This window comes from Myotis nattereri, assembly GCF_964212035.1.
Source record: "Myotis nattereri genome assembly, chromosome: 16".
NCBI lineage: Eukaryota > Metazoa > Chordata > Mammalia > Chiroptera > Vespertilionidae > Myotis > Myotis nattereri.
Window position 1 is genome coordinate 22,640,137 of NC_138091.1, and position 23,331 is coordinate 22,663,467.

Sequence of the window (23,331 nt, forward strand, 5' to 3'; positions counted from 1 at the left end):
AGAGACTTGGGAATGTAATTAGACTAAGGGAAGGCAGGCTCATGCCTCTTGCCTATTTATCATCCCAGGACATACCCTCATTGAATGGGGCCTGAGTGAAACTGCCCATGCTGTTTTGAGTTATTTCCACCACCTCCTCACTTTTTTGGCCAAGTAGCCACCGTCGAATCCATGTAAATTAAATATACATATAATGGGCCGACTCCCTTGAGCCCACGGTGGTAAGATCTGACCTATGCTGGCAGCCAGCAAGGGCATTTCCTCTAACGGTCTTGAGAGCTGTGGAATCCCATTTAGAGAGGAAATAGTCTCAGGTCTTGTGAACTCAATCAGGGTGTTTTCTTCCTTGATCCTCTCAGCAGTTCAGGAAATAACTTCATAGTGGATTTCCTTAAAGATTCCCATATTTAGGTGTGTTTAGAAGCATACTTCCCCACTCGGACCAGGGAGAACAGGACTCACTTGGGCAGGTTGCCAGAGAGGATTTTCCAGGCGTATTCTCGGAGGTACTTCTGGAAAATGGTGCTCAGAGCGATCATCGGCTCCCCGGTGCTGAGCTGAGAGCACTGCACCATGCACTTCTTGTAGTACACGAAGAGGTCCGCACAGCTGGGGAGCACGGCGCCCCCTTCATCAGTGTTGGGCTTAGGTGGCCCCTGGGCTTTGAAATCCGCCACAAACCGATCTATCAGCTCCCCGAGGTTTCTAGGAAGAAGAAAACTTGAAATGTTATTCTATTTCAAGAAAGAGAAAGTAAATAAATGTGCTTGGCAGCCATGAGTAAATTATTCCTAATGCTTTTTACATTTAAAATTAGACCCATTTCTATCAGTATTATCACCACCCCCATGACTCCTATAGTAACAGCAGCAATAAAATGTGGCACTTGAGGTCCGGCCAGATGTGGCTCAGGGGTTGAGCATCCACCTTGGAACCAAGAGGTCACTGGTTCGACTCCTGGTCAGAGCACAAGCCCGGGTTGTGGGCTCAGTCACCAATAGGGGGCACGCAGGAGGCAGCCAATTAATCACGGATGTTTCCATCTCTTTGTCCCTCTCCTTTCTTCTCTGAAATCAATAAAAAAATATTTTTTATAATGTGGCACTTGCCAACTGCTTTATACTTTCCAAAGCATTTCATGATCACATATGACCCCATCCCCTGTGAGGGAGATCAGGTCTAGTGAATGCTCTAAAAGATGAAAAAAGTAAGGCCAGAAAGTCTGTCACACTTAGTGGCAGAGTTGAGCCCAACATCCACCACTTAAGTGCATGCACTGGTCCTACTGTCATATAAGACCATCTCCCTTTTCCACAAATGAAAACCCTAAATAATGATAATGATCACTTTCTGAGCACTTGCACTATGTCCATATTTTATGTGTCATTTCAATGAAACTTCACTGAATGTTCACAATAACCTTATGAAGTAGGAAACTATTACTATCCTTATTTTCAAAAAGCAAAGTGCAGGAAAATTAAGGACCTTGTCATACAGCAAGAGAATGGGGGAGCCATAATTCAAAACCAAGCAGCCTGGCTCCAAGCCTCAAACCTTTAACCACTCTACCCTGCGACCTCCTAAAACACAAAAAGGTTATGATGTCAGCAAATATTTAGGTATCATTAACCTACTTGTGCCCACAAAATAGATGCCTAAACAAAGGCAAACTGTAAAGAAATATTCTAGCCTTGGCCAGTGTTGCTCAGTGGTTAGAATGTCGTGGGTCTGATTCGCATCAAGAGCACATAACTGGGATGCAGGTTCAATCCCTGGTCTGGTCGGGGCGAGTGTGGGAGGCAGCCAATCGATAATGTCTGTCTCACATTGATGTTTCTTTCTTTCTCTCTCTCTCTCTCTCTCTCTCTCTCTCTCTCTCTCTCTCTCTCTCTCTCGTTTCCCCTTTCCTCCCTCCTTATCTCCCTCCCTCCCTCCAACTCTGTCTAAAAAAAAAAAATCAGTGGAAAAAAATATCCTCAGGTGAGGATTAACAACAACAAAAACCCACACAAAAACAAAAAAGAAATATTCTAATGCTTTCTTTCTCCTTTAATGCAGTTTTTCTTGGAACTACAGATGTAAAGGCATACTTCTTGGGAGAAGAGGGTCTGAGCAGCTCCAGGCTTGCCCCAGGTTGCAGTGGTGACAGCGGCTGCATTTTTTCTCCCATTTCCCATTCAAACATCACTGACTTTGCTTCAGTTGCAGTGAGTCATCACTAGTTAGAACCCAGCAGGCCTCGGTTGTTCCCTGCACAGTTGTGCAGTGTGAAGAATGGGAGGAGGGGGTTCCCACTCCTCTTGACATTCTGCATCTTTGTAGGTGGCTGTCTAAGGCTACAGGAATCCAGCTGTGCTTTAAAAATGTATTTATATAACAGTCAGGAAGAAAAAGACAAGAACCACACACAGCATCAATTAGCAGGAACAGGAGAAAATTGACATTTTACTCCAGAGCCTTTGTTATTGAAAGTTTATTATATCCAGATGCCGCCATTCTGCCCTCAAAGAACTTCATGCCAAGGCTAGGGCTTTGTGATGATGGTCAGCAGCAGGGAAGGAACTCCGGCCTCCCCACCCCCATTCCTCACAGCCTCTTCTTGCCTAACCTTTCCATGTAATCTCCCACACCTCTCCTCCAGAGTGACCCTCCCCCCACACCCAACCCCCTGCTCCAGCCAGACTCACCTCCACGACCCCCTGCTCCATCTCTATCCCTGACTCTGGGCCTTTGCCTAGATCAGCCGTGGGCAAACTACGGCCCGCTGGCCGGATCCGGCCCGTTTGAAATGAATAAAACTAAAAAAAAAAAGACCGTACCCTTTTATGTAATGATATTTATTTTGAATTTATATTAGTTCACACAAACACTCCATCCATGCTTTTGTTCCGGCCCTCCGGTCCAGTTTAAGAACCCATTGTGGCCCTCAAGTCAAAAAGTTTGCCCACCCCTGGCCTAGATGCTTCCCTCCACCAAAATATTCTCCCAACACTTCTCCATTCAGCTCAGGGTGCATCTGAGGATTAACAACAACAAATTCTCTATGTTCACAACAATCCTCTATCTTCACTTCAACATCTGTCCTGTCACACACTGACACTTTTTTGTTTTGTTTTTTTGTTACTCCTCACCTGAGGATATTCTTCCACTGCTTTTTTAGAGAGTGGAAGAGAGGGGAGAGACAGAGAGAGAGAAACATCAATGTGAGAGAGACACATCGACTGGTTGCCTTGTGTACACCCTGACCAGGGCCAGGGTTCAAGCCTGCAACCTAGGTACATGCCCTTGACCAGAATTGAACCCACAGACCAACACTCTACCCACTGGGCCAAATCAGCCAAGGTGACACTTCATTATTTTACACTTAAATATACACTGCAAGGCTATGAAATATTCAGGAAGCATGTCGACTGCCTCCCATCCTGGGCTCACGGTGCAGTGCTCATCAATCATGGCAATCTTTTTCATGGGTCTTTGGTGTCATTTCAGAATCGTTCTGAGACAGCACTCTAGACAGCCATAACAAAGCTGAAGTTGGTACAAAAGGCAGAAGCTGCTTGCTGGAGAGCAGTAGAATCTTCTCTGTTTCATGTATGTTATGATAAACTCCGTGAGAGTAGGCATCATGTTTCTGTTACTTCTGCTCCCCCTAGGCCCACCCTCATGCATATGTGCGAACCTCCTCTCCCAATTATTTCGGCCCAGTACCAACTCAGCTGATCAACCTCCACACTTTGTTCCTAAGGGGTGGGAATGGAAGGGTGGGAAGGATCTAATCCAGTCAAATACTGACTGAGTACTTATACTGACAGTCCACAGTGCAGAGCTCTGTGGGCTGTCAGTAGAAGATATAAATGAATTCAACAATAATAACAAAAAAGCAAAGGTTATCATTTTTTCCAAACACCAAACACTGCCTGGAGTTTTGGCAAGATCGTCTTGTAGGACTCCTGGAGAAAGGGATGTGTGGCACATCGACCGGTTTACTGACCGGAATCACAAGGAGGCGCCTTTTATCCCCTGAAGTACGTACAACCAAGTAAGAGAGTACAAAGGGCCAAGCCCTGGTCAGGGCGCAGCTCAGGCCGAGACACGGCGTCTGCCCATCGGAAGCTTTGATCTACTTGGGGAGACAGGACCCTCATGCGTACGATAGGTTCCCAGACAGCAACAAAATGCGAATTTTGCAGTCTACACCAAACGAGCAATTGCTTTAGACAATGAAATACCAGAGGAGACCAGAGAGAAAATGTCACAGCAGATTCAGGTGAGAGAATTGAGGCACGGGATCAGAAAGGAGAACAGAATATAGTGGGAGGAAGACAGGGTGGGAAGGAGGAGAGGGTTTGGCTGAGGCAGACGATACAAAGGAGAAGAGTCTGCTTGCAGTTTGATTTATACACTCCTCTGTATTTCCTCAGCAAATTGCTCCTGTCTTCATCCCTTCACGCTGTGCACCATCATCCTTCTTTGATCTCTTTTTCCCACTGCAGCTATAAGCTTATAAAGCATGTGCTGGGTACATTATAAATATAATCTCATTTAATCCTCTAAGACCTGAGTAGAAGGCCTTATTATCCCCATTTTATAAATGAAGAAACTGAGGCTGAGGAAAATAATACAATTTTCCCTATAGAATTTATCAGAACTGGAATATGAACTTGGGTCTGTCTAACTCCAAAGTTAAGCTCTATCCACTCACTATACTATGCTTTGATTACAAAACTGTAAAGCACTAGACAGATAGATGACATTTCGATTATTGCTGTTATTCACTTTCTCTTCAGCTTGAAGAAACAGGTCATGGATGTAGATGGTGTCTTTTCCCCTCTTCACTGTAGCCTGAGCCTAAGAACTGTGTAATACTGTTGGGAGTTCCACTGATAAATAAAATGACCTAGGAATAGAGACTTCTGCAGAGTAGTATCACTAGAGGGGAATAGTAAAACACAATGAGAAGAAAACCACATCGCAGACCAAGCTTATCTATGGATGACCAAGGCAGATTCTTGCGCTGGGTCTGTGCGCGGCATATGGAAACCATGTTCTCCTGGGAAGTAAAGGAGTGACGGCACTGGGAGAGGAAGATGACAGTCAGGAAAAGCTGGCAAGGAGCTAAGCATGGACAAACCCCCAAAAGGTCCCCAGGAAGTTACAGAACTCGTTAATTCAAGGGCACTCAAACTAGTTTGTACCCCCACCCCCTTCTCCTTCCTTTTAGTTGGGACCAAGGATTTGGTTCTGGTATGGCTTGTGGGGCTGGGGAGCCAAGGTTTAGCTTGAGCCCAACTGGGAGATGGGTGGCATATAGGTAAATGGAGCATAGAACTAAATATGGGGAGGACACTGGGAGCCAGGCTTCTAACTGCCATAGAAGGCAGTTCAGACATGTAAAGGAGGAAGCTAAAAAAATCCCCGTGGTTAGGTTAGAATTGGAGGTATCAGCATAAACACATAGGTTATAACATAGAAATGGGTATAAAAATAGATATAGAGGCCCTGGCCGGTGTGGCTTAATTGTTTGGAGTGTCATCCTGTATACCAAAAGGTTGTGGGTTCGAATTCCAGTCAGGGCACATACTTGAGTTGTGGGTTCGGTCCCTGGTTGGGGTGCATACAAGAGGCAAACAATTGATGTTTCTCTCTCTCTCCCTTCCTCTCTCTAAAATCAATAAACATATTCTTGGGTGAGGATTTAAAAAATAGATACAGAGAAATGCATCTATACATATGCATATAGTTCTTAGCTACATGGACCTACAAGCATGACACCCAAGCGTAATGACCATATCTGATGCCAAGAACTTAGTTTCCAAATATCATTCCTACCAAAGGAACAAGGGATCCTAAAAAATGAATGACTCTAGGGCTGAGGTAGGAAAGCACAAGATGAGCCTAGTATATTTTGTTGTACCAGAAAAGTGCAAAAAAAAAAAAAGAAGCAAATAAGGTGAAAAATGAGTTTGAAGGGGTTCCAACGGCCTATTTGAGCATTAAAATAAATACTGATGGATCCTGGAAGGAAAAAAGAACATTAGTGAAAAAATTGATGAAATCCAAGTTAGGTCTGTTGTTTAGTATAATACTGTACCAATGTTAACTTGCTGACTTTGATAACTGTACTATGGTTATGTAGGATGTTAACATTAGAGGAACTTGAGAGAAGGGAATATGAAATCTGCATTATTTCTGAAATTTTCCTGTAAGTCTAAATTTATTCCAACATAAATTTAAAAAGAAAAAGATAGTAATGACTAGAACCCATTGAATAAAATAGAAATTTATGAGTCCATACAATATAAGTAGATGGGGGAGAAGATAAAGCTTTTGCTTAAAATATAGTGTCACCAGGCTGGCGTGGCTTAGTGGTTGAGCATCGACCTATGAACCAGGAGTTTGATTCCAGGTCGGAGCACATGCCTGGGTTGCAGGCTCAATCCCCAGTGTGGGGCATGCAGGAGGCAGTCAATCAATGATTCCCTCTCATCACTGATGTTTCTCTCTCTCTCTCCCTTTTCCTTCCTCTCTGAAATAAATAAAAATATAAAATATATATAATGCCAACTAACAAATGTAGAAGAAATGACAATTAGAAAAATCATCATTTGATAACATTAGTAATAAATGATCCAGGCAAGTATCAATGAGTGATAAAATAAGTCAGTGAAAGATGAGAAAAAGGCTATTCATATGGTTTCAAAATTACTCCTGGCACTAATTAATTACTTCTTTATAAATAGAGAAAAGTGGCAAACACCATCTAAACTGAGTAATAAAAATAAACACAAATCAAAGGACAAACGGACACTGGTGCCTCCTGACATGGATTACTGAGAACACAGCCCCACTTCTGCATAAATCATCCATCATGAGAAAAACACCAGACTGAAGGACATCCCACAAAGTATTGGCCTGTACGCTTCAAAAATTTCAAGGTCGTGAAAGATAAAGAAAGGATGAGTTATTTTTCTGGACTGAAGGAGACCAAAGAGACAAGTACATGCAACCCATAATCCTGGAATAAATTTTGGGGTATAACAAACATGACTGAAAGTAACTGACAGAGAAACTTAGGCTTGAGGAAGCCAGAAGAAGCAAGAGCTCCATTTCAACAGAAGTTACTAGAGGGGACTCAGGAGAACAGGCAGAAATGGTTCACTCATAGCTTCTCTGAACGAGATGTAACTGAATGAACAAAGTGCCTATGCAGAGAAATCTCTTCCTCAAGAGTTAGCAACAGAAAAGCACTACATTCCCAAGAGTAGAAGACATACTAACTTCCTCCTTGAACATAGACAAAAATTGAGAAAGCTGTTTAAAGCACAGAATGACAGCTTAGCCTGACCTGTTAAAGAGGTGGCTTCGGGGACATCTCCACTTCCTGCCTCCTCCCAGGTCCTGGCTCTGCAGTACCGCTGCTGCTTGGCTTTTGGCTGGGGCAGGTGCTGCCAGAACTTTCCCTGGGCAGGTGGGAGGCTGGGGAGATGAGAGGATGGAACCCAGGCCAGGCCCAGAAGAAAGCTGGCAACACTGATCAGGCCACCCAACCGTTGCCTAAGAGTCCAGAACAAGATCACAGGGAGGGCAGGGCAGGCCCAGTTCCTGAGCACCATGTACTTATGCCAAGCAAGTACCCACATGTCACCTCATTTCACCCTCACCACTAGTCCTAGGAGGGGGGCATTACTAACTTCACTGCAGAGAAGGCAGAACAAACTCGGACAGGTTAAGTACCATGCTCGAGGTCCCCGGTGAGTGAGTGCAGAGTTCTGACTCAAATCCAGGTCTGTCTGGCATCCAGATCCACGTTTTTTCTGCTACACTGTGTTGGGTCTCTGTCATCTCGGAGCTTGGGAATGGTCTAAGATTGTCCTCCCTTGAAGATTTCTGAGTCAGAGCTACAAGAGTAGTAATTTGTACAAAATCAGTCCCCACCTGAGCTTCTCCTCCAGCCTTAGGATTCTTTGACTTAAGGGAAGAAGGGCTTTATAGAATCCCTTGAAATTGTACTCAAAAACTGTGCGTAGGTTCATGAAGATTTGTTTTGGCAAGAGTGTCTCTGGCTTTCATCGGGTTCTCTAAAGGATCTATGACTCAAAAACGGTTAATAACCACTGCTTTAAGCATTATTTGGTCTGATTCTCTCCTTTCACAGATGAGGAAATGAACTTTGTGAATTCTATTTTCTACTCAAGCTTTTGCTGCTTTTTCTGGAGCTACTACAGTACAACCTACGCAGTTCTCCTCCGAGCAGCTTCCGCCACTTCCCTCGTGCTGTGGAAACATCCTAGTGAGGCCAAATGGCAGGGTGAGTGGCCAGCACTTCATTTTTCATAGAGAAATGGAGAGTCCCTACGGAAGGGAGGTCTGGCCCTTTGCCCAAAGTACCATGAACAATGAGTATTCTTTATATGAATCAAGGCCATGTGAAAAGAGTAGATACCAGAATTAGAATAATTCGGAAAAATGACTCTTCAGACCTGGTAGGTTTGGGGAAGAAAGTGTGTGGTTATCTCGTATGCACTTTAAACCCTGGACCCAATAGCTTTAGAGCCTCTTTAAAAATAAAAATTTGAGTTGCTAAGAAGGGGCTTTGCCCAGTAACAGCCATCCAGGTGGGTTGCTTTAAAACCTGTTAATCTAGTTGGCAAATAGCTGATTCTTTCTCTGGCCCTCTCTGGATCTTACTAACTTCCTGAGAAAAACTTTCTGAACGCAGAAGATGGAACGCTTTTAAAGGACTAAGAGGCAGGAGCATTATCTCAATACATTTTGAGATTTTGCTCCCCTACTATTGTTGACAGTTTTGCTCAAACAAACTCACAAAAATTCTTTACAAATTTTAAATGTTTCTTACAAAGGGAAATCCAGATTATTTGTACTAATTTCCAGTCTTTGTAGAAGAAATATAATTAAGTAAAAACTCCTCAAACCAGAAGAAAAAGGACCATAGGTCCCTCCAGTGACAAAATAGGAAGGCAAATCTCTAAGTGTGTAAACTGTCAACTGTGCACAGAAGGTGGAGGCCCCAGACTCACTTCAGATTCTGACCCGGTGTCAGAATCCACTTGGGATAGACTGGACTAGGGGCCTGCGCTGGTTTTCCATCAATGTTTTCCCATCAAAAAAAAAAAAAAAAAATGTCAGGGATGAAAGAAAATAACAAAATACAAGAAGTTTAAAATAAGTAAATAAATAAAAATAAAGGACTAAGAGGCAATATAACTATTGCCCTCTGTGTGCCTTCAGGCATAAACCCAGTGGGTGGAAAGCAGGAAGAACACTGTGGCATTACAAGGCAAAAACTGTCCAGGCACCTTTTTTGGGTGGGGTGAGTAGAAGCAGTGAGGAGGTTTTTGTTAATGTAGAAATTCTTTTACAAAGTTCATTTTCTGGGATTTTAATCTGAAGCATTTAGTCACTGGGGAGGAAAAGAATAGAAGTTAGCTATAAAAATCAAGTAGGTGACACTTTTATTGGGGCAGAATGAGACAGTCCAAGAATGTAGATAGTGATTCATTCTCCATAAATGCTCATCTATTTATAGTGTGTTCATCCTGGAGTTATTTCTTTGTTTGCCTTCTTTCTTTTCGATTTTGATTGATGATAGCCATGATATTTTGCTTTGATGTGTTTCTAAGTGTAGTTTCACACGGTTCAGTAAAAATGATGCAGCCATCAAGTACGCAATTATTGCAGTATATGGTCTGACTGTATGGCAGTGCTGTAGCAGCTTCCTAGTTTCTCCTTTCCCTCCCTTTTCCGAGTCCTCCTTCCAGTGTGGAAGGGTCTGCATATTCTGGCTGTGGGCAGAGGTTCAGGGACGAGAGGGGGTCTTCCAGCTTTGCATGAGCAGTGGACACGGGATCACGCATCCTCTTCTGGCTGTAAGGAAACTTGGCTACACTGGGATGTTCTCTTAAATCTTCAGTGGCTTTTTATTTTCTTCAGTCTTCAGTGATGAGAGAAATATTATGAAGACATTGCTATCTAATTCAGGGGTCCTCAAACTACGGCCCGCGGGCCACATGCAAATACAAATATTGTATTTGTTCCCGTTTTGTTTTTTTACTTCAAAATAAGGTATGTGCAGTGTGCATAGGAATTTGTTCATAGTTTTTTTTAAACTATAGTCCCGCCCTCCAACGGTCTGAGGGACAGTGAACAGGCCCCCTGTTTAAAAAGTTTGAGGACCCCTGATAATTCCTAACCTTTTTCAATAAAAAATTCCTGTGTTCAGTAGCATGGTTAATGCTCTTGTTTAGCCTTCTCCTCCAAACTGTACATGGTGGCTTGGAATGTTCACAACTCGCGTGCATGGCAGCATAAGATAACTCCTATATTCTACATCGCTACTGTTTTGCATAAAATAAATTGGTAACGATTGACACTTAGAAAAAAAATTGGGTAGGTGGATAATAATAATGTTCCATGTAGTGATTCCACTTATATTCTCTTAATCTTATGATTTACCCCTAAAACACATCTGAAAACAAGAATTCACTAACCTATGACAGAATCATTAAAAGGGGGAAAAGGAAAAACAAACAAAAAAAAAGACTGGGTTTTGGTGCCTAAATGCTTTCCCAGAGAACTCCCCTCAGAACTTTTTCACAGCCGCCGTTGTTCCCTCCACGTGAGCCACTGCCTGGTCCTCTTACGTGTGTTCTGCAGGCTACCAGGCCTCCTCTTGGAGCCTGTCTCCACAGCTCGGCAGTTCCAGAAACCCACCCTTTTCCAAGTCCTCCTTCCAGTGTGGAAGGGTCTGCATATTCTGGCTGTGGGCAGAGGTTCAGGGACGAGAGGGGGTCTTCCAGCTTTGCATGAGCAGTGGACACGGGATCACGCATCCTCTTCTGGACATAAGGAAACTTGGCTACACTGGGCTGCTCTATAAATTTTCTGGAGTTCTTAAGTTTATAAGATGCATATGTATATTAAATAAATGACAATCCATAAAAGAAGGTAAGAACCTATCCGTCCATACTGACAAATGGGGGAGAGAGGGGACTCTTCCTTACAGTAGCACTCCAATTAGTAAATATAGAAGAAGTGATGGAAACAGACGCTAACATCTGGCAAACACTACAGTAATAATCACGTTGGGCAGGAATCATCAAGGATGTCAAAATGAGTGGGCAAAGTGCGATGAGAAACAGGATATTTACATAGTCGCAAGATACTCATTAATTAGAAAACAATAGCTTCACAGCAGAGAATGCTGGCAGACAGCGCTTAAAGCAAGTGGTCAAAGTCAGCATCACCAGCAATGGGACGAATCCACATGACATGTCTCCTGATACGATACACTGAGGACACGACCTGACCTCTGTGGCATTCTTGCCCAAATTCTTGCATAATCGGGATTTAATTGAGAGACAACATCAGACAAACCAAAATTAAGGGAATTGTACAAAACAACTGCTCCATACTCTCTAAAAGTGTCAAGGTCATGAAGGTAACAAAAAGACTGAGGACCCATTCAAGATCGAAGGAAACTTAAGATCCTGACAACTAAATGCATTACTGGATCTTGAACCAGAAAAAGGGCATTCGTGGGACAATGCTACCCTCCTGATTTTGATAACTATGGTTATGAAAAATGTTAACATTCTCTGGGGGAAGGGTCTCTGAGAATTTTTTGTAACTTTTTTGTAAGTCTAAATGATTTCAAAATGAAAAGTTAAACAAATTATACTTGAAAACTTATACATGAGAGATTAGGCTGTCTTTCTCTGTTTGCCAGCGCCTGACATTGTAAAGCCCATGGGTTGACACATACAGCTATGTAAGGGCTTGGTGCCCAGGGGGAAGGAGATGTTGGGATCCATTTGGGACCTTATTAGAGTCAAAATCAGGCTTCTGAGATTTATAGACACAATAAATGATAACATTCAAGAGATATAAAAATATCCTTAACAGGTTTCCAGGGAGGGTCACAGGCATGCCAAATCCTTCCTTCTGCCTCAGGAAAGAGCTGTGTCCTTGGGAAGCCCAACCACAACCAGAGGAGGGGGAAACGCAATAGAAAATAGCAAAATGTTCATCACTCACTTGTCCTGGGACTCAATATACACATAGAGATGAGGCTCAAAACACTTGGAAACAATGCCATGAAATGGATTGTCTGGGGCTTTAGGCTTCTTTGGCTGTAAAGAAAAAAAGACAAGAAGAAAAAAGAAACCCTATACTTGAGCTGTCTTTGAAAAATTTCAAGCAGTTTCAAAGTAAATATCCTTTCCATGTTCACTCCTAAATTATAGATAAGAAGCACTCAATGTAATTAAACTGGCCGTAGCTGGTTTGGCTCAGTGGATAGAGCGTTGGCCTGCGGACTGAAGGATTCCAGGTTCTAGTCCGGTCAAGGGCATGTACCTGGGTTGCAGGCTCGATCCCTGACCCCCGTCGGGGTGCATGTGGGAGGCAACCAATCTATGTGTCTATCTCACATCGATGTTTCTCTCTCTGTCTCTCCCCCTCCCTTCCCTCTAAGAATATCAAAGGAAGAATATCCTCCGGTGAGGATTAACAACAACAAAAAAGTAACTAAACTGGGTCTATATCCTGCATTATAATTCATGCCAACTTGTGAACAATAAGCTGGCTTTGTTAGCAACATTTACTTGCTTGGTATGGTGAAAATTTACTGCTACTTTGATAACACATGCATTTTCAATTTGGAAGTGATTCATCATTTGACTGATGTTTTAAAAATTAAATCCTAGCTAATAACAGCATCTTATATTTATAGTGCTTTAAAAGTTATAAAAGTGCTTTCACATGATCTAATTTTGATAGCCTCTTTTTACTGATTGTTATTATGAACCAGGCACTTTGATATGAAGTAATATCTCATCTACTCCTCACAACCCTCAATGTAGGAATTTTTACTATTAGTTATACCTAAAGAAAAGGAGTTCCACTGGCCAGGTGGCTCAGTGGTTGAGCATGGACCTATGAACCAGGAGGTCACAGTTCGATTCCTGGTCAGGGCACATGCCCGGGTTGAAGACTCAATCCCCAGTACAGGAGGCAGCCAATCAATGATTCTCTCTCACTGATGTTTCAGTCTCAGAGTCAGTCTCTCTCTCTCCCTCCCCTTTCCTCTCTGAAATCAATAAAAATATATTTTAAAAGAAAATTTCTGATTTTGAGCTGTGGTAATTTAAGTGGAAGTTCTTCTGCTTAAGAAATACATACTGAAATCTACAGAGGTAAAGGGCATGATATCTTCAAACTAACAAATTGTTCTGAAAGAGAGATGGGGGGAGGAAGGAAGAGAGAAGGAGAGGAGGAGTGGGGAGGATGTGATCAAAGTAAATATTAACAACCAGTGAACCAAGGTGAAAGATTTTAAGAGTTCCTTGTAATATTCTTAAAACCTTTCTCTAAGTTTGACTTTTTTTTTTAAGTGAAATAAAATGGAAGACATGGGAGATGGGTGCCAAAGGCCTGGCAGGAAATCCCAGAGGCAGTTGGGGAGCAGTCTTAAGAAATAGCACTCACCAACATTCTGGATAGTGCAGAGGACACTAACGTGTGGGAAAATACAGAAATCTATGCCTGAGCAAACAAGGGGTAAGATCAATTCCCCGGTTTTGATAATGCACTGGATTAGCTGTCACCACTGGGGGAAGCTGGGAGGTGGGTACACAGGGCCTCTGCTCTCTGCAACTTCTTGTGAATGTATATGTAATTATCCCCAAATAAAAAGTTTAAAAAGTGGTTCAGCAGAGAGAGGGAGAGATGGATGGACTCTGAATGCAAAGAAGTTTAAGGAATATCTTATCCTATTTTATTTTGCTTATGTGTTCCCTTTTATGCCTGCATGAAAATGACATGATAAAAATCTCTAAGTCTGAAGAACCCATTCAGTATAAAATACAGATTTTTAAATGATGAAAGAAAATGGCTACATGACATTCCTGCACACTCATCCTGATCAGTCTTCCTCGGGCCCTGCGCTCGACGAGCCCCACAGCACACTCTGAACTTGGCACTCGGAGAACGGCATAATCAGACAGAGCAGGCCTCCCCACCCCGCCCGCAGGCGACTCTGCTCTGCCCAGCCTCTGCCCACTAATGCCGCTCCTGGCAGTGAGAACAGAGACCGGCCACCACAGCTCTCGGTCCTCTTGCAGGGCTTTCAGTGTGAGATGGAAGGAAGAGAACAACAGGAGAGATTGTCGGAACTTTCCTTTCTTTCCACAGGGCTGCCTCCTGCCTGTGACTGTGCTCACATTTGAATAATAGGTGCTGGAATTTCAGCTTAAGCTGGTGTCTCCCTTTGCACCGTCCAGCTCCCCAAAGGGTTGATTCTCAGCTCAAAGCATCTACTAAGTCATTTAGCAGTAGCATTCAGGCTGGCTTTCTGCGTGTGTGAATTCTGTCCAAAAGCTGCAGATGTGGAAGCTATTTCCTCCTGGAGCTTGATGGAATAATAAAAGTTACTGTTGTCACAGTGAGGAGGTCTGCAGCTGGCCCCGTTTCCTTTTATTACTATCCAATGTAAACAGATTAAGTCTTACTGCTCGGATCACCAGAAGGGGACATTTTTAACCAGAAATTCCTTATTTCTTCTGCCTCTTTCTTTTAGACTTTGAGTACCCTCATTCTCTTTTCACATGTCATTTTTTTTTTTTAAATCATTGGGAATATGCTGGCAACTGATTGTTCGAACTACTAGTAAATGTCTCTTTTCAAGTTCATTCTCCCTTCACCATAACCTAAACAGTGGTAGTGAGCGGGAATGAGCCTCACCATGAGGGCACACTGTCCACTGACTGCAGTGCCACGGCGGGTTGGGTAGCCCAGGGTAACCGCTGGGGGCCTTCCCCCACTACCTCTGGCTAAGCTCACCACAGCAAACTGTGGACTTCCTCCCCAGCACCCCAGAGGGCTCCTGTGCACCCAACTGGAAGCCACAGTCAGTGGCTGGGAAGAGGAAGATCCTGGGGCTCCCACCTAATCAATCACAAGCAAGACAAAGTGCTGGCGAGGCCTGCAAGGTCAGGGAAGGTATGCGAGGAGGCATTCGTCACTGGTGTGTAAGTTTTATTACTAAGAAGCAATAGGCTGTGAAACTGCAAGTGGATAATATAGTCCGGGGATTTTTTAGTACTTTATTTTTAAGCATATTAAACCCCTGTATCAAAAGAAATTTTACCTGGAAGTCCATGATAAAAGTGGCTCATAATCGGACTCCTCTGTTTGGAGGTAACTTGGTCTCCTCCCAACTCTCCACAGTGATTCCTGATGGGGCACTCAGGAATCAGTTTGAAAGCAATTAGTTCTTTGTAAAGATCAAGAAACCAAAGAAGTCTGGAGAAAGTAAAAATCTAGCCTGGCCGGCATAGCTCAGTGGTTAAGCATTAACCTATGTACCAGGAGGTCATAGTTCGATTCTCAGTCAGGACACATGCCCGGATTGCAGGCTCCATCCCCAGTGAGAGGCATGCAGGAGGCAGCCAGCCGATCAATGAGTCTCTCTCATCATTGATGTATTTATCTCTTTCTCTCTCTCCCTCTGAAATCGATGAAAAAAAAGTTTTTTAAAAAATCTAATAAAGGTCATATGGTCAGATAATGGCAGACCAGACTGGCACTTTCCCTACCACATGACTGCTTTACCACATGAGTCTGTGTTCTCCGTCCTTAGAATGAGCAGGTCTTGGTCATTATAACAATAACCCTGAGCTTCCGGAATGAGTAAAAAGTTTCATAAGAAATAATCGTATTTTACCTGGCAAAACTGATCTTGTAGGAAATGGGGAATTGTATCTAATCCAGTTTAATCACATCCAGAGATGACTAGCTAAAGGGGCAACTTTTCACGGCAGCACTACAGCATCTGAGTATTCGGCTACACAGTGCTGGACATGACTACAGCCGTCACCAGCACTGGGGACATGGCGCGCAGGGTGGGTGGAGGGTACACACCAGAAGGATGAGCTCCACATACAGCTCCCTCCTTCCCAGCTGGTCCTTCCTCCCAAAATGTTAGAAGAAATTTTTTTTTTTTCTCCCCACACTGGCTGATAGGATGGCTTTAAATCAATTACATTTAATCCTATAGATCTCTGGATGCAGCCTGAAGGTACCCTTCAGTTTTATTCATTCACTTGTATTCATGGGAATAATTCCTATGTCCTCTACTTTTCATTGAGACATCGCAGGGCAATGAGAGTGTCAAGAAAGGAATCCTAGTCTCTGACTTCTAGGCCTGGCTTCCAGTCCTCACTCCTCCGCTTCCAGACTAGGTAACCCGGGCAAATCACTTAACCTTCCTGAGCTGCAGGCATTGCAGCTCATATAAAATCCTATAAAATGAGAGGCAGGCACTGTGAAGATGAAATGAAGTAAAGCATGTGAAAGACTTTTAAACTATAAAACACCATAAAAATGTGAGGTATCCATGTTATTATAATTATTTAATCAATGGACCAGACACATTTTATTGCATCACTTCAGAACTGCCCCTGGAAATTCTCCTCTCCTGGCTCCTGCCAGGATTGTACACCGCCCTCGCCATGCTAGAAATACAGGGTGAGCTGCAGAGAGTGTGGCTAGGTTTCCCAGAGCTAGTCTTCCCGGCCAGCCTTCCTCTGGTGGTGTCTGGACCAAACCAATACTATAAAATAATTCTTTAGAAGCCAAATGTAGAAAATTAAAAGGAAGGATCACTAATCCAGACAGAAAAAGTTCTGATTTATTGCTCTAAACTCTTCTTGTCATAAAATGGCAGTGAAACAAAAACACAGTTCTTGTAGGATGGAGAGAGAGGAAATTTAGAGTTGGACCGAAAAATCCGAAGGAAATGAAAGTGCTAGTGTGCTGGGAAAAGTAACTCCAAATACGCCACTGGGTCACCCTGACGTTTCCAGGCCTCCCCAATGGCTTCCAGGCCTAAAACGATCAGCTTACACTGAGCGGAGGCCACCCCCAGCTGATGGTGCTAACTTCGCTGGGGACCTTTCAGCCTTTCATGTCATCACCGGACCAGATGAAAGTACAACCAAAAGCTAAGCCGACAAGTTCAGGAGATGATGACTGAGGCCGGACAGAATTCTGCTGCCCCACCTCATGGGCTGATTAAACTTGTGCGTGTTGCTAATTCCGGTGGTGAGGCTTTTGGGAGCAGAGGCAGGCAGGAAGGGCTGCTGTTTCACTCAGTTTTCTAAATACACTTTCAGATAAAGGCTTTCTATAAAGACCACCAAAGTTGTAATCTCTGAATGTGGTCAACAGCCAAAGGATCATATTTAGAGCGAGCAGACCCATTTTCAGAACAAGCACTAGGTGGGATGCAAGTGGAAGTGCAAACCAGACTTACTTGATCTAAATCTCCTTTCTCCATTGCCAGTTCCTCCATCTCTGGTGCTGACTCATCTTCCAGGAAGGGATTGGTAGATGGGGGTGGAGACTCGAGTTTTTTCTGTTGAGACATAAGAGATAGGTATCTTCTGAGCTCTGCCCATTGCTTTTTCCAAGTCTCTCCAAGAGCTAAGTCATGAAATCTGACCTAATGAACAAGAACTGAGGCAACATGACCACATTCTCACCTCTAAGCCTTCACATTGTTTTCCCATCTTCTAGAAACCTGATTGCCCACCCAACCCCACCCCAATCCCAATCTGGCTAAAACTCTTACTTATCCTTCAGTATGCAAATTGAAAGTCCCGTCTGGGAAGCCTTCCCCATTGTCAAGTTTGGGTTAGATGTTCCTGTCACCACCCCACCGGTGCATCCCCTACCCAGGTATTTATTAAAATATTGCAACTGCCCATTTATTTGTCTCCTCCCTAGATTCCATGACGGCAGGGATCACATCTGTCCTGTTCCCCATGCTATCTCTGGTGCCTGGCATGTAATAGGTGCTCCATAAATATGAATGAATCAAAATGCCAGATGGGTTTGAATTCAAGAACAAACTATAGCAGGGCCTGGTGGTGCACACTTGTAGTCCCAGCTACTCAGGAAGCTGAGGCAGGAAGATCACTTGAGCCCAGGAGTTCTGGGATGTAGCGCGCTATGCCAATTGGGTGTCTGCACTAAGTTGGCCATCAATACGGTGACCTCCAGGAAGCAGGGGACCACCAGGTTGCCTAAGAAGTGAACTTCCCCAGGCTGGAAACGAAGCAGGTCAATACTCCTGTGCTGATCAGTACTGGGATTGTGCCTGTGAATGCCACTGCATTCCAGCCTGGGCAACACAGCAAGACCCCACTCTTTTAAACCCTCAGTAATGAATCTTGAACCCTAAAGAAACAAATGATACAGTGATACTACCCTTATTCATTGCCTGAACCTTAAAAAAACAAACGAACAAAAAATAGCCCAGCTGGCATGGCCAGTTGTTGAGCGTTGACCTATGAACCAGGAGGTCACCTCTCAATTCCTGGTCAGGGCACATGCCCAGGTTGCTGGCTCGATCCCCAGTGTAGGGCATGCAGGAGGCAGCCCATTAATGATTCTCTCTCATCACTGATGTTTCTCTCTCTCTCTCTCTCTCTCTCTCTCTCTCTCTCTCTCTCTCTCTCTCCTTCTCTCTCTCTCTCTCTACCTTTCTTTCTGAAATCAATAAAATTATATTTAAAAAACAACAATAAACTATAAAGCTAATCTTATATGTTTTAGATTATAGACAAAAGTCCCTTCCCAAATAAGTCCCTTTACAACAACCACAACAAAATATCTTTGAGAAAAATTACTCCCCAGCTTCTGAATATGACCACTCTTTCAAAAATATATTGTTGAGTGGGACCACAGGCTGGTGGGAAAGCTGGAGGCGGGTGATGTAGGTTTTAGCTCCAACTCTTGGCCAAATTATCTGGCTCCTGTGAGCCACAACAGCCTCATCTGCTGAATGAGGATACCTCACAGGACACTCGAACGATCGAATGTGATAAAGTGTGCAAAGTCCTAGGAGAAGCACATAATACATATAAGAGACATTGATGATGATAATTCCAGTGCAACTACAGAATCAAGGCAGCTCTTCAGGATTTTTTACAAGTTTGACCTTGAGATGTTTATGCCAGGGAGCTGGGAGTTCTAGCAGAAAGGAAACTAGGTAGACAAGCAGGATAAAGGAAATTGGTGGTGCTGGGGATGAGGAGAAAGGGCAAGGAATAGCTCTCTGGAGACAAGAAGCAGGTACAGCCCCAGCTGTGTGGGTCAGCTGGTTGGAGCACTGTCCCGTACACCGAAAAGGTTTAGGCTCAGCATATACCTAGTTTGCAGGTTCCATCCCTCGTCGGTTGGGGCATGTACAGGAGACAACTGATCGATGTTCCTCTCTTCCTCCCTTCCTCTCTCTCTAAAATCAATAAACATATCCTCGGGTGAGGGTTAAAAAAAAAAAAGCCAGGTGGAGAAGGAGTTTCCAATGTGACATTTTAGCATGTATTAATGGAGAAACAAACAATTCCCTAAGCCAAGAGGGACAGCAGATGGACTACAGTGTGAATGACTTTGTCAAGTGCCAGGATATCAGCTAAAGATATTATTAAAAAAAAAAAAAAAAAAGAAGAAGAAGAAGAAGAAACCACACCTGTGTCTGTGTCTGGTTTAGACTTCAAGACAATTCTGCTTACACTCACATAAACTGCAGAATCCCTGGCCAAAACACTTGGACGCTATCGCACAGTTAGACCGAGCTTCAGCATATGAAGAAAGCCTTGTGATTAATGCATTAGCTCAAGGTAATCATTAGTAGAATAATGACTTTTGTGGTATCCTGCTGAGAAACAATATGGTCTAACAACCAAGCAAATATTTCAAATGTATACAATCAGAACTCTGGCTTCCTTGCCTGATACAGAAAATAAAAAAAAATAAAAAATCCTATAAACTTAAAGCTATTTAAGTTTCTTTTTAGAATTAGGCTATTTTTAGGAAGAAATGTTTCTTTGAAAACAATATTTCTAAGCTTTAGTTATCTCTGTAAGGGTTGTTAGTAGTGTAGGGAAAGAGGAATGGTGAGAAAGGAAATCCATGAAGCCTAAGCTTCAACAAGATAAATGAGGTACTAGCGTTGGATTCCTGGTCCCACCGGCTCAACAGTGGGTTTTGGGATCATATTGTTGAGCTGAATCTTTATGCTCTGAGTCTTCTGGTCCTTTGGTCATGTGGAGAGCAAGTCAGTAACTGAAGTGAAACGCTTTGTTCAAAATCATTCAGTGATAGAACAAGGATTTGAATTTTTGAACTAAACATTACTCACCTATTGTTAGGTCTACCAAGGTTGACAATAACAGATCAAAATTATACACAGGTGGGCCTCATTTTAAAAACAATGCGTTACTGGAACTCATGACAAAAAGTGGACATCGGGGAAGTGAACTGAGGGTGTTCCTGGGCTCCACTCTCACTGGGAGAGTGTCTGTGCATAGATGTAGGAAGTAATACAGAAAAGGCAGCATTGAAAAGGCATTTGGGGCAGTAGAGCACGAGCCACTTGCTCAGTGTTATGGGTCGGAAGAGTCCCAAGATTTCTTTCCTACCCCCACCGTCTCTCTCTATTAACACCCCGATGGGATTCCTGAGGGAGTCATAGGCACTAAGGAACTTCTTGCTCATTCATTTGGGGCGCAAATGTTTCAGGTGTGGACCACGCTGATGCAAAAAAGTGATTCATTCCTTCATTCACCCACTAACAAGTGGATGTGCCATATGCCGAGAACCAGCTGCCCTCAGGAAGATTATGGTCAGGCGAGGAAGATGGACTATAATAAAATAATCATAAAAACGTGTGATGAGGACCATTCAGGAAAAGTACAGGTTTTTATGAAAGGATGCAACATAGGGTCACAGAACACTTCCCCAAGGAAATGATGTTTAAGCCAGAACTGAAGGATGCTCCAGAGTTAAATATGTGAAGGGGGTAGGAGGAGTGAGGTGGGTGTGGCCAGAGGTTTCCAGGCATAGAATAGCATCTGTATGCCATTCATTCAGCAGTTATGGACTGAGCATCTATCTACTCTGTTCCAGGTACTCTTCTAGACACTAGAAATACAACCCTGAATAAGACAGAAAAGGAAGGGAGGCAGTGATGGAAATAAAACTTAGGAACTGGGGTGGCCTGGGGTGATCAGAGAAGGTCTCTTTGAGGAGGAGATAGTTGAGCAGAGACCTGAATAAGAAGGAGCCAATCAGGCAAAGACCTGGGGAGGAGCATTCTCAGCCGGGGACCTGGTGCAAAGACTGGAACGAGCTTGTTGAGTCTGAGAACAGGAAGGAAGGCAGGGCATGAGATAAGAGAGGCAGCAAGAGCTCAAGCACACAGACTTTCCTGGGCCATGGTAAAGGTTAGATTTTTCTTATCGAAATTGGGCAGTCAGTGGGAGTTTTAAACAAGGAAATGATGGGATCTCATTTAATTTTTAAAATGTCATTCCAACATCATGAACTGGAATGGAAGCAAGAAGAACAGCTTAAGAGGCTGCTTCAGTGTTCTAGACAAGGGCCCATGTGGGAGTAGACGAAGCTGGCATTGTGGAGACAAAAAAAAAAAAAAAAAAGTGGCCAGATCTGGGACATATGTAGGAGATAAGGTCCAGAGGACTTGTTGAGAGAGTGGATGTGAGGGTGAAGGAAAGAAAGAAATCAAGGATCATTCACTTCTTGGCCTGAGCAACTGCGTGGCTGGTGTTACCATTAACTGAGTAACAAACTCTGGGTTTGAGTCCAGGCTCTATCACTTGGGTATGTTGCTTAACTTCTCCAAGCCTCAGTTCTTCTATAAGAAATGTGAAGGGATAGAAATATCCACTGCACAGAGCTGCCATGAGGACTAAAGGAGATACTGTATGTAAAGCATGAGCTATGCATATAAAGTTGCTTAACTCATCGCCTGGTGCAAAGGGAAACCTCAGTAGGTGTTCATTAGCATTTCATAGGGGCGGGCAACTAAATAAGGCAGAACTGTGGTTGTGTTTGTCTGGATGAAGCAACTCTCAGAAGAGGAAGAAATGGGAGCACAGGGCCAAGAAGTCTTGTAAAAAATGATTCCTTTTAATCATAAGTAAGATCCTGTCCCGACTGTTTTGTCTCTTTGAGATCTCTCCAGGAAATGAAAGCGATGGGCCCATCAAATTACAAGGCCCAGGACCACTGAGTTTCTCTCCTTCTTCCCTGGTCTCCATCAAAGCCCTAGAGTACCGCAGGAACCACTACCCTGCTGGTAAATGTGACAGTACAAAGCCCTGAGGGCGGATACAGACTCCTGCTATTTAGAACGCCACACTAGTGCTCAGACTAATTTGCTGTGATGAAGGAACAAGCCTTTGCAGAGAGCAATCAGCACACAACTCAGCCTTCTGTGCATGAGCCCTGTTGTCAGAGCCAACCAGACCACACTTCTCATTCTCGCTTTGCAGCTGCTGTAAACCATAGAGAATTACAAGTTTGGGTTTAGATTTTAAATAACTCAAATGACATATTCCATGAGCTCTGGGGCTGCTAAATGAAACCAAAAATTTGTCAAGAAATGAGTAATTTTCCAATTTTAAGAGAATTCATTCTTTTTCCCCCCTTCTTTTCTTTGTCTCCCCCCGACCCTCCCCACACCTTCTGAATTCATTATTTTATGCTATGAGAGCTGATGTTAAGTCCACACAGGAAAGAAAAATTCTTCACATAGTAAGTGAATTCCTACTAATTAAACCACATGGGATTCCCACCACCTCCAAAACCACAAGGGCCACAGGACAGTCAAGTTGTCTAATTTACTGCTGGGAAGGCAGAACCTGGCTTTAGTCAGTCGTCTATCCATATCCATGTCTGTCTGTACAAATCCCTTTCTGAGGCCCTGGCTGGACACTTCAAATTATCAAAGAAGGAACTCTGAAATTTAAGACTAATCTGTTTCCTTTCCCTGGAGGAGAAAGTGTTCAGTTATGAGAGTTCCAGGCCCTGGACCGGTAGCTCAGTTGGTTAGAGCATCACCCCTATACGCCATGGTTGTGGGTTCGATCCCCATTCAGGGCACACACAAGCAGCAACCAATGAATGCAGAAATAAGTGCAACAACAAAATCGATGCTCTATTTCTCTTTCTCAAATCAATAAATTAAAAAATAAAAGAAATGAAAGTTCCACAATTTCTGCATTTCTTATTTCATAAATATTTCACTCCAGCCCAAATCTTAATTTGTCCTTAAAGAGATGGTCTGGAGGCTTCAGCTGGTAGGGCTGTGAACACAGCACTATGCACACCTGGTTTAATAGTGCTGGGACTCCCCGCTTGGTTTCACCATGTTCGTATTAATATTGAGACAGTTATGTATAGGTTTCTTTCTCCATAAGCATCTGTGATATTCAATTTTTCATC

The 23,331-nt window shown here is 43.4% G+C and overlaps 1 protein-coding gene across 1 annotated transcript in view; it reads right to left on the bottom strand.

Moving 5' to 3' along the window:
- The window catches only part of VPS53 (VPS53 subunit of GARP complex), a 150,873-nt gene that overhangs the window by 48,953 nt on the left and 78,589 nt on the right, over window positions 1–23,331 (bottom strand). The window contains exons 12-14 of the mRNA XM_081109366.1: window positions 17,333–17,434; window positions 12,055–12,149; window positions 463–705 (exon numbers count right to left, since the gene is read on the bottom strand). Of these exons, the coding sequence (XP_080965492.1) occupies window positions 463–705; window positions 12,055–12,149; window positions 17,333–17,434 (440 nt within the window). The remainder of the gene's footprint in view (window positions 1–462; window positions 706–12,054; window positions 12,150–17,332; window positions 17,435–23,331) is intronic.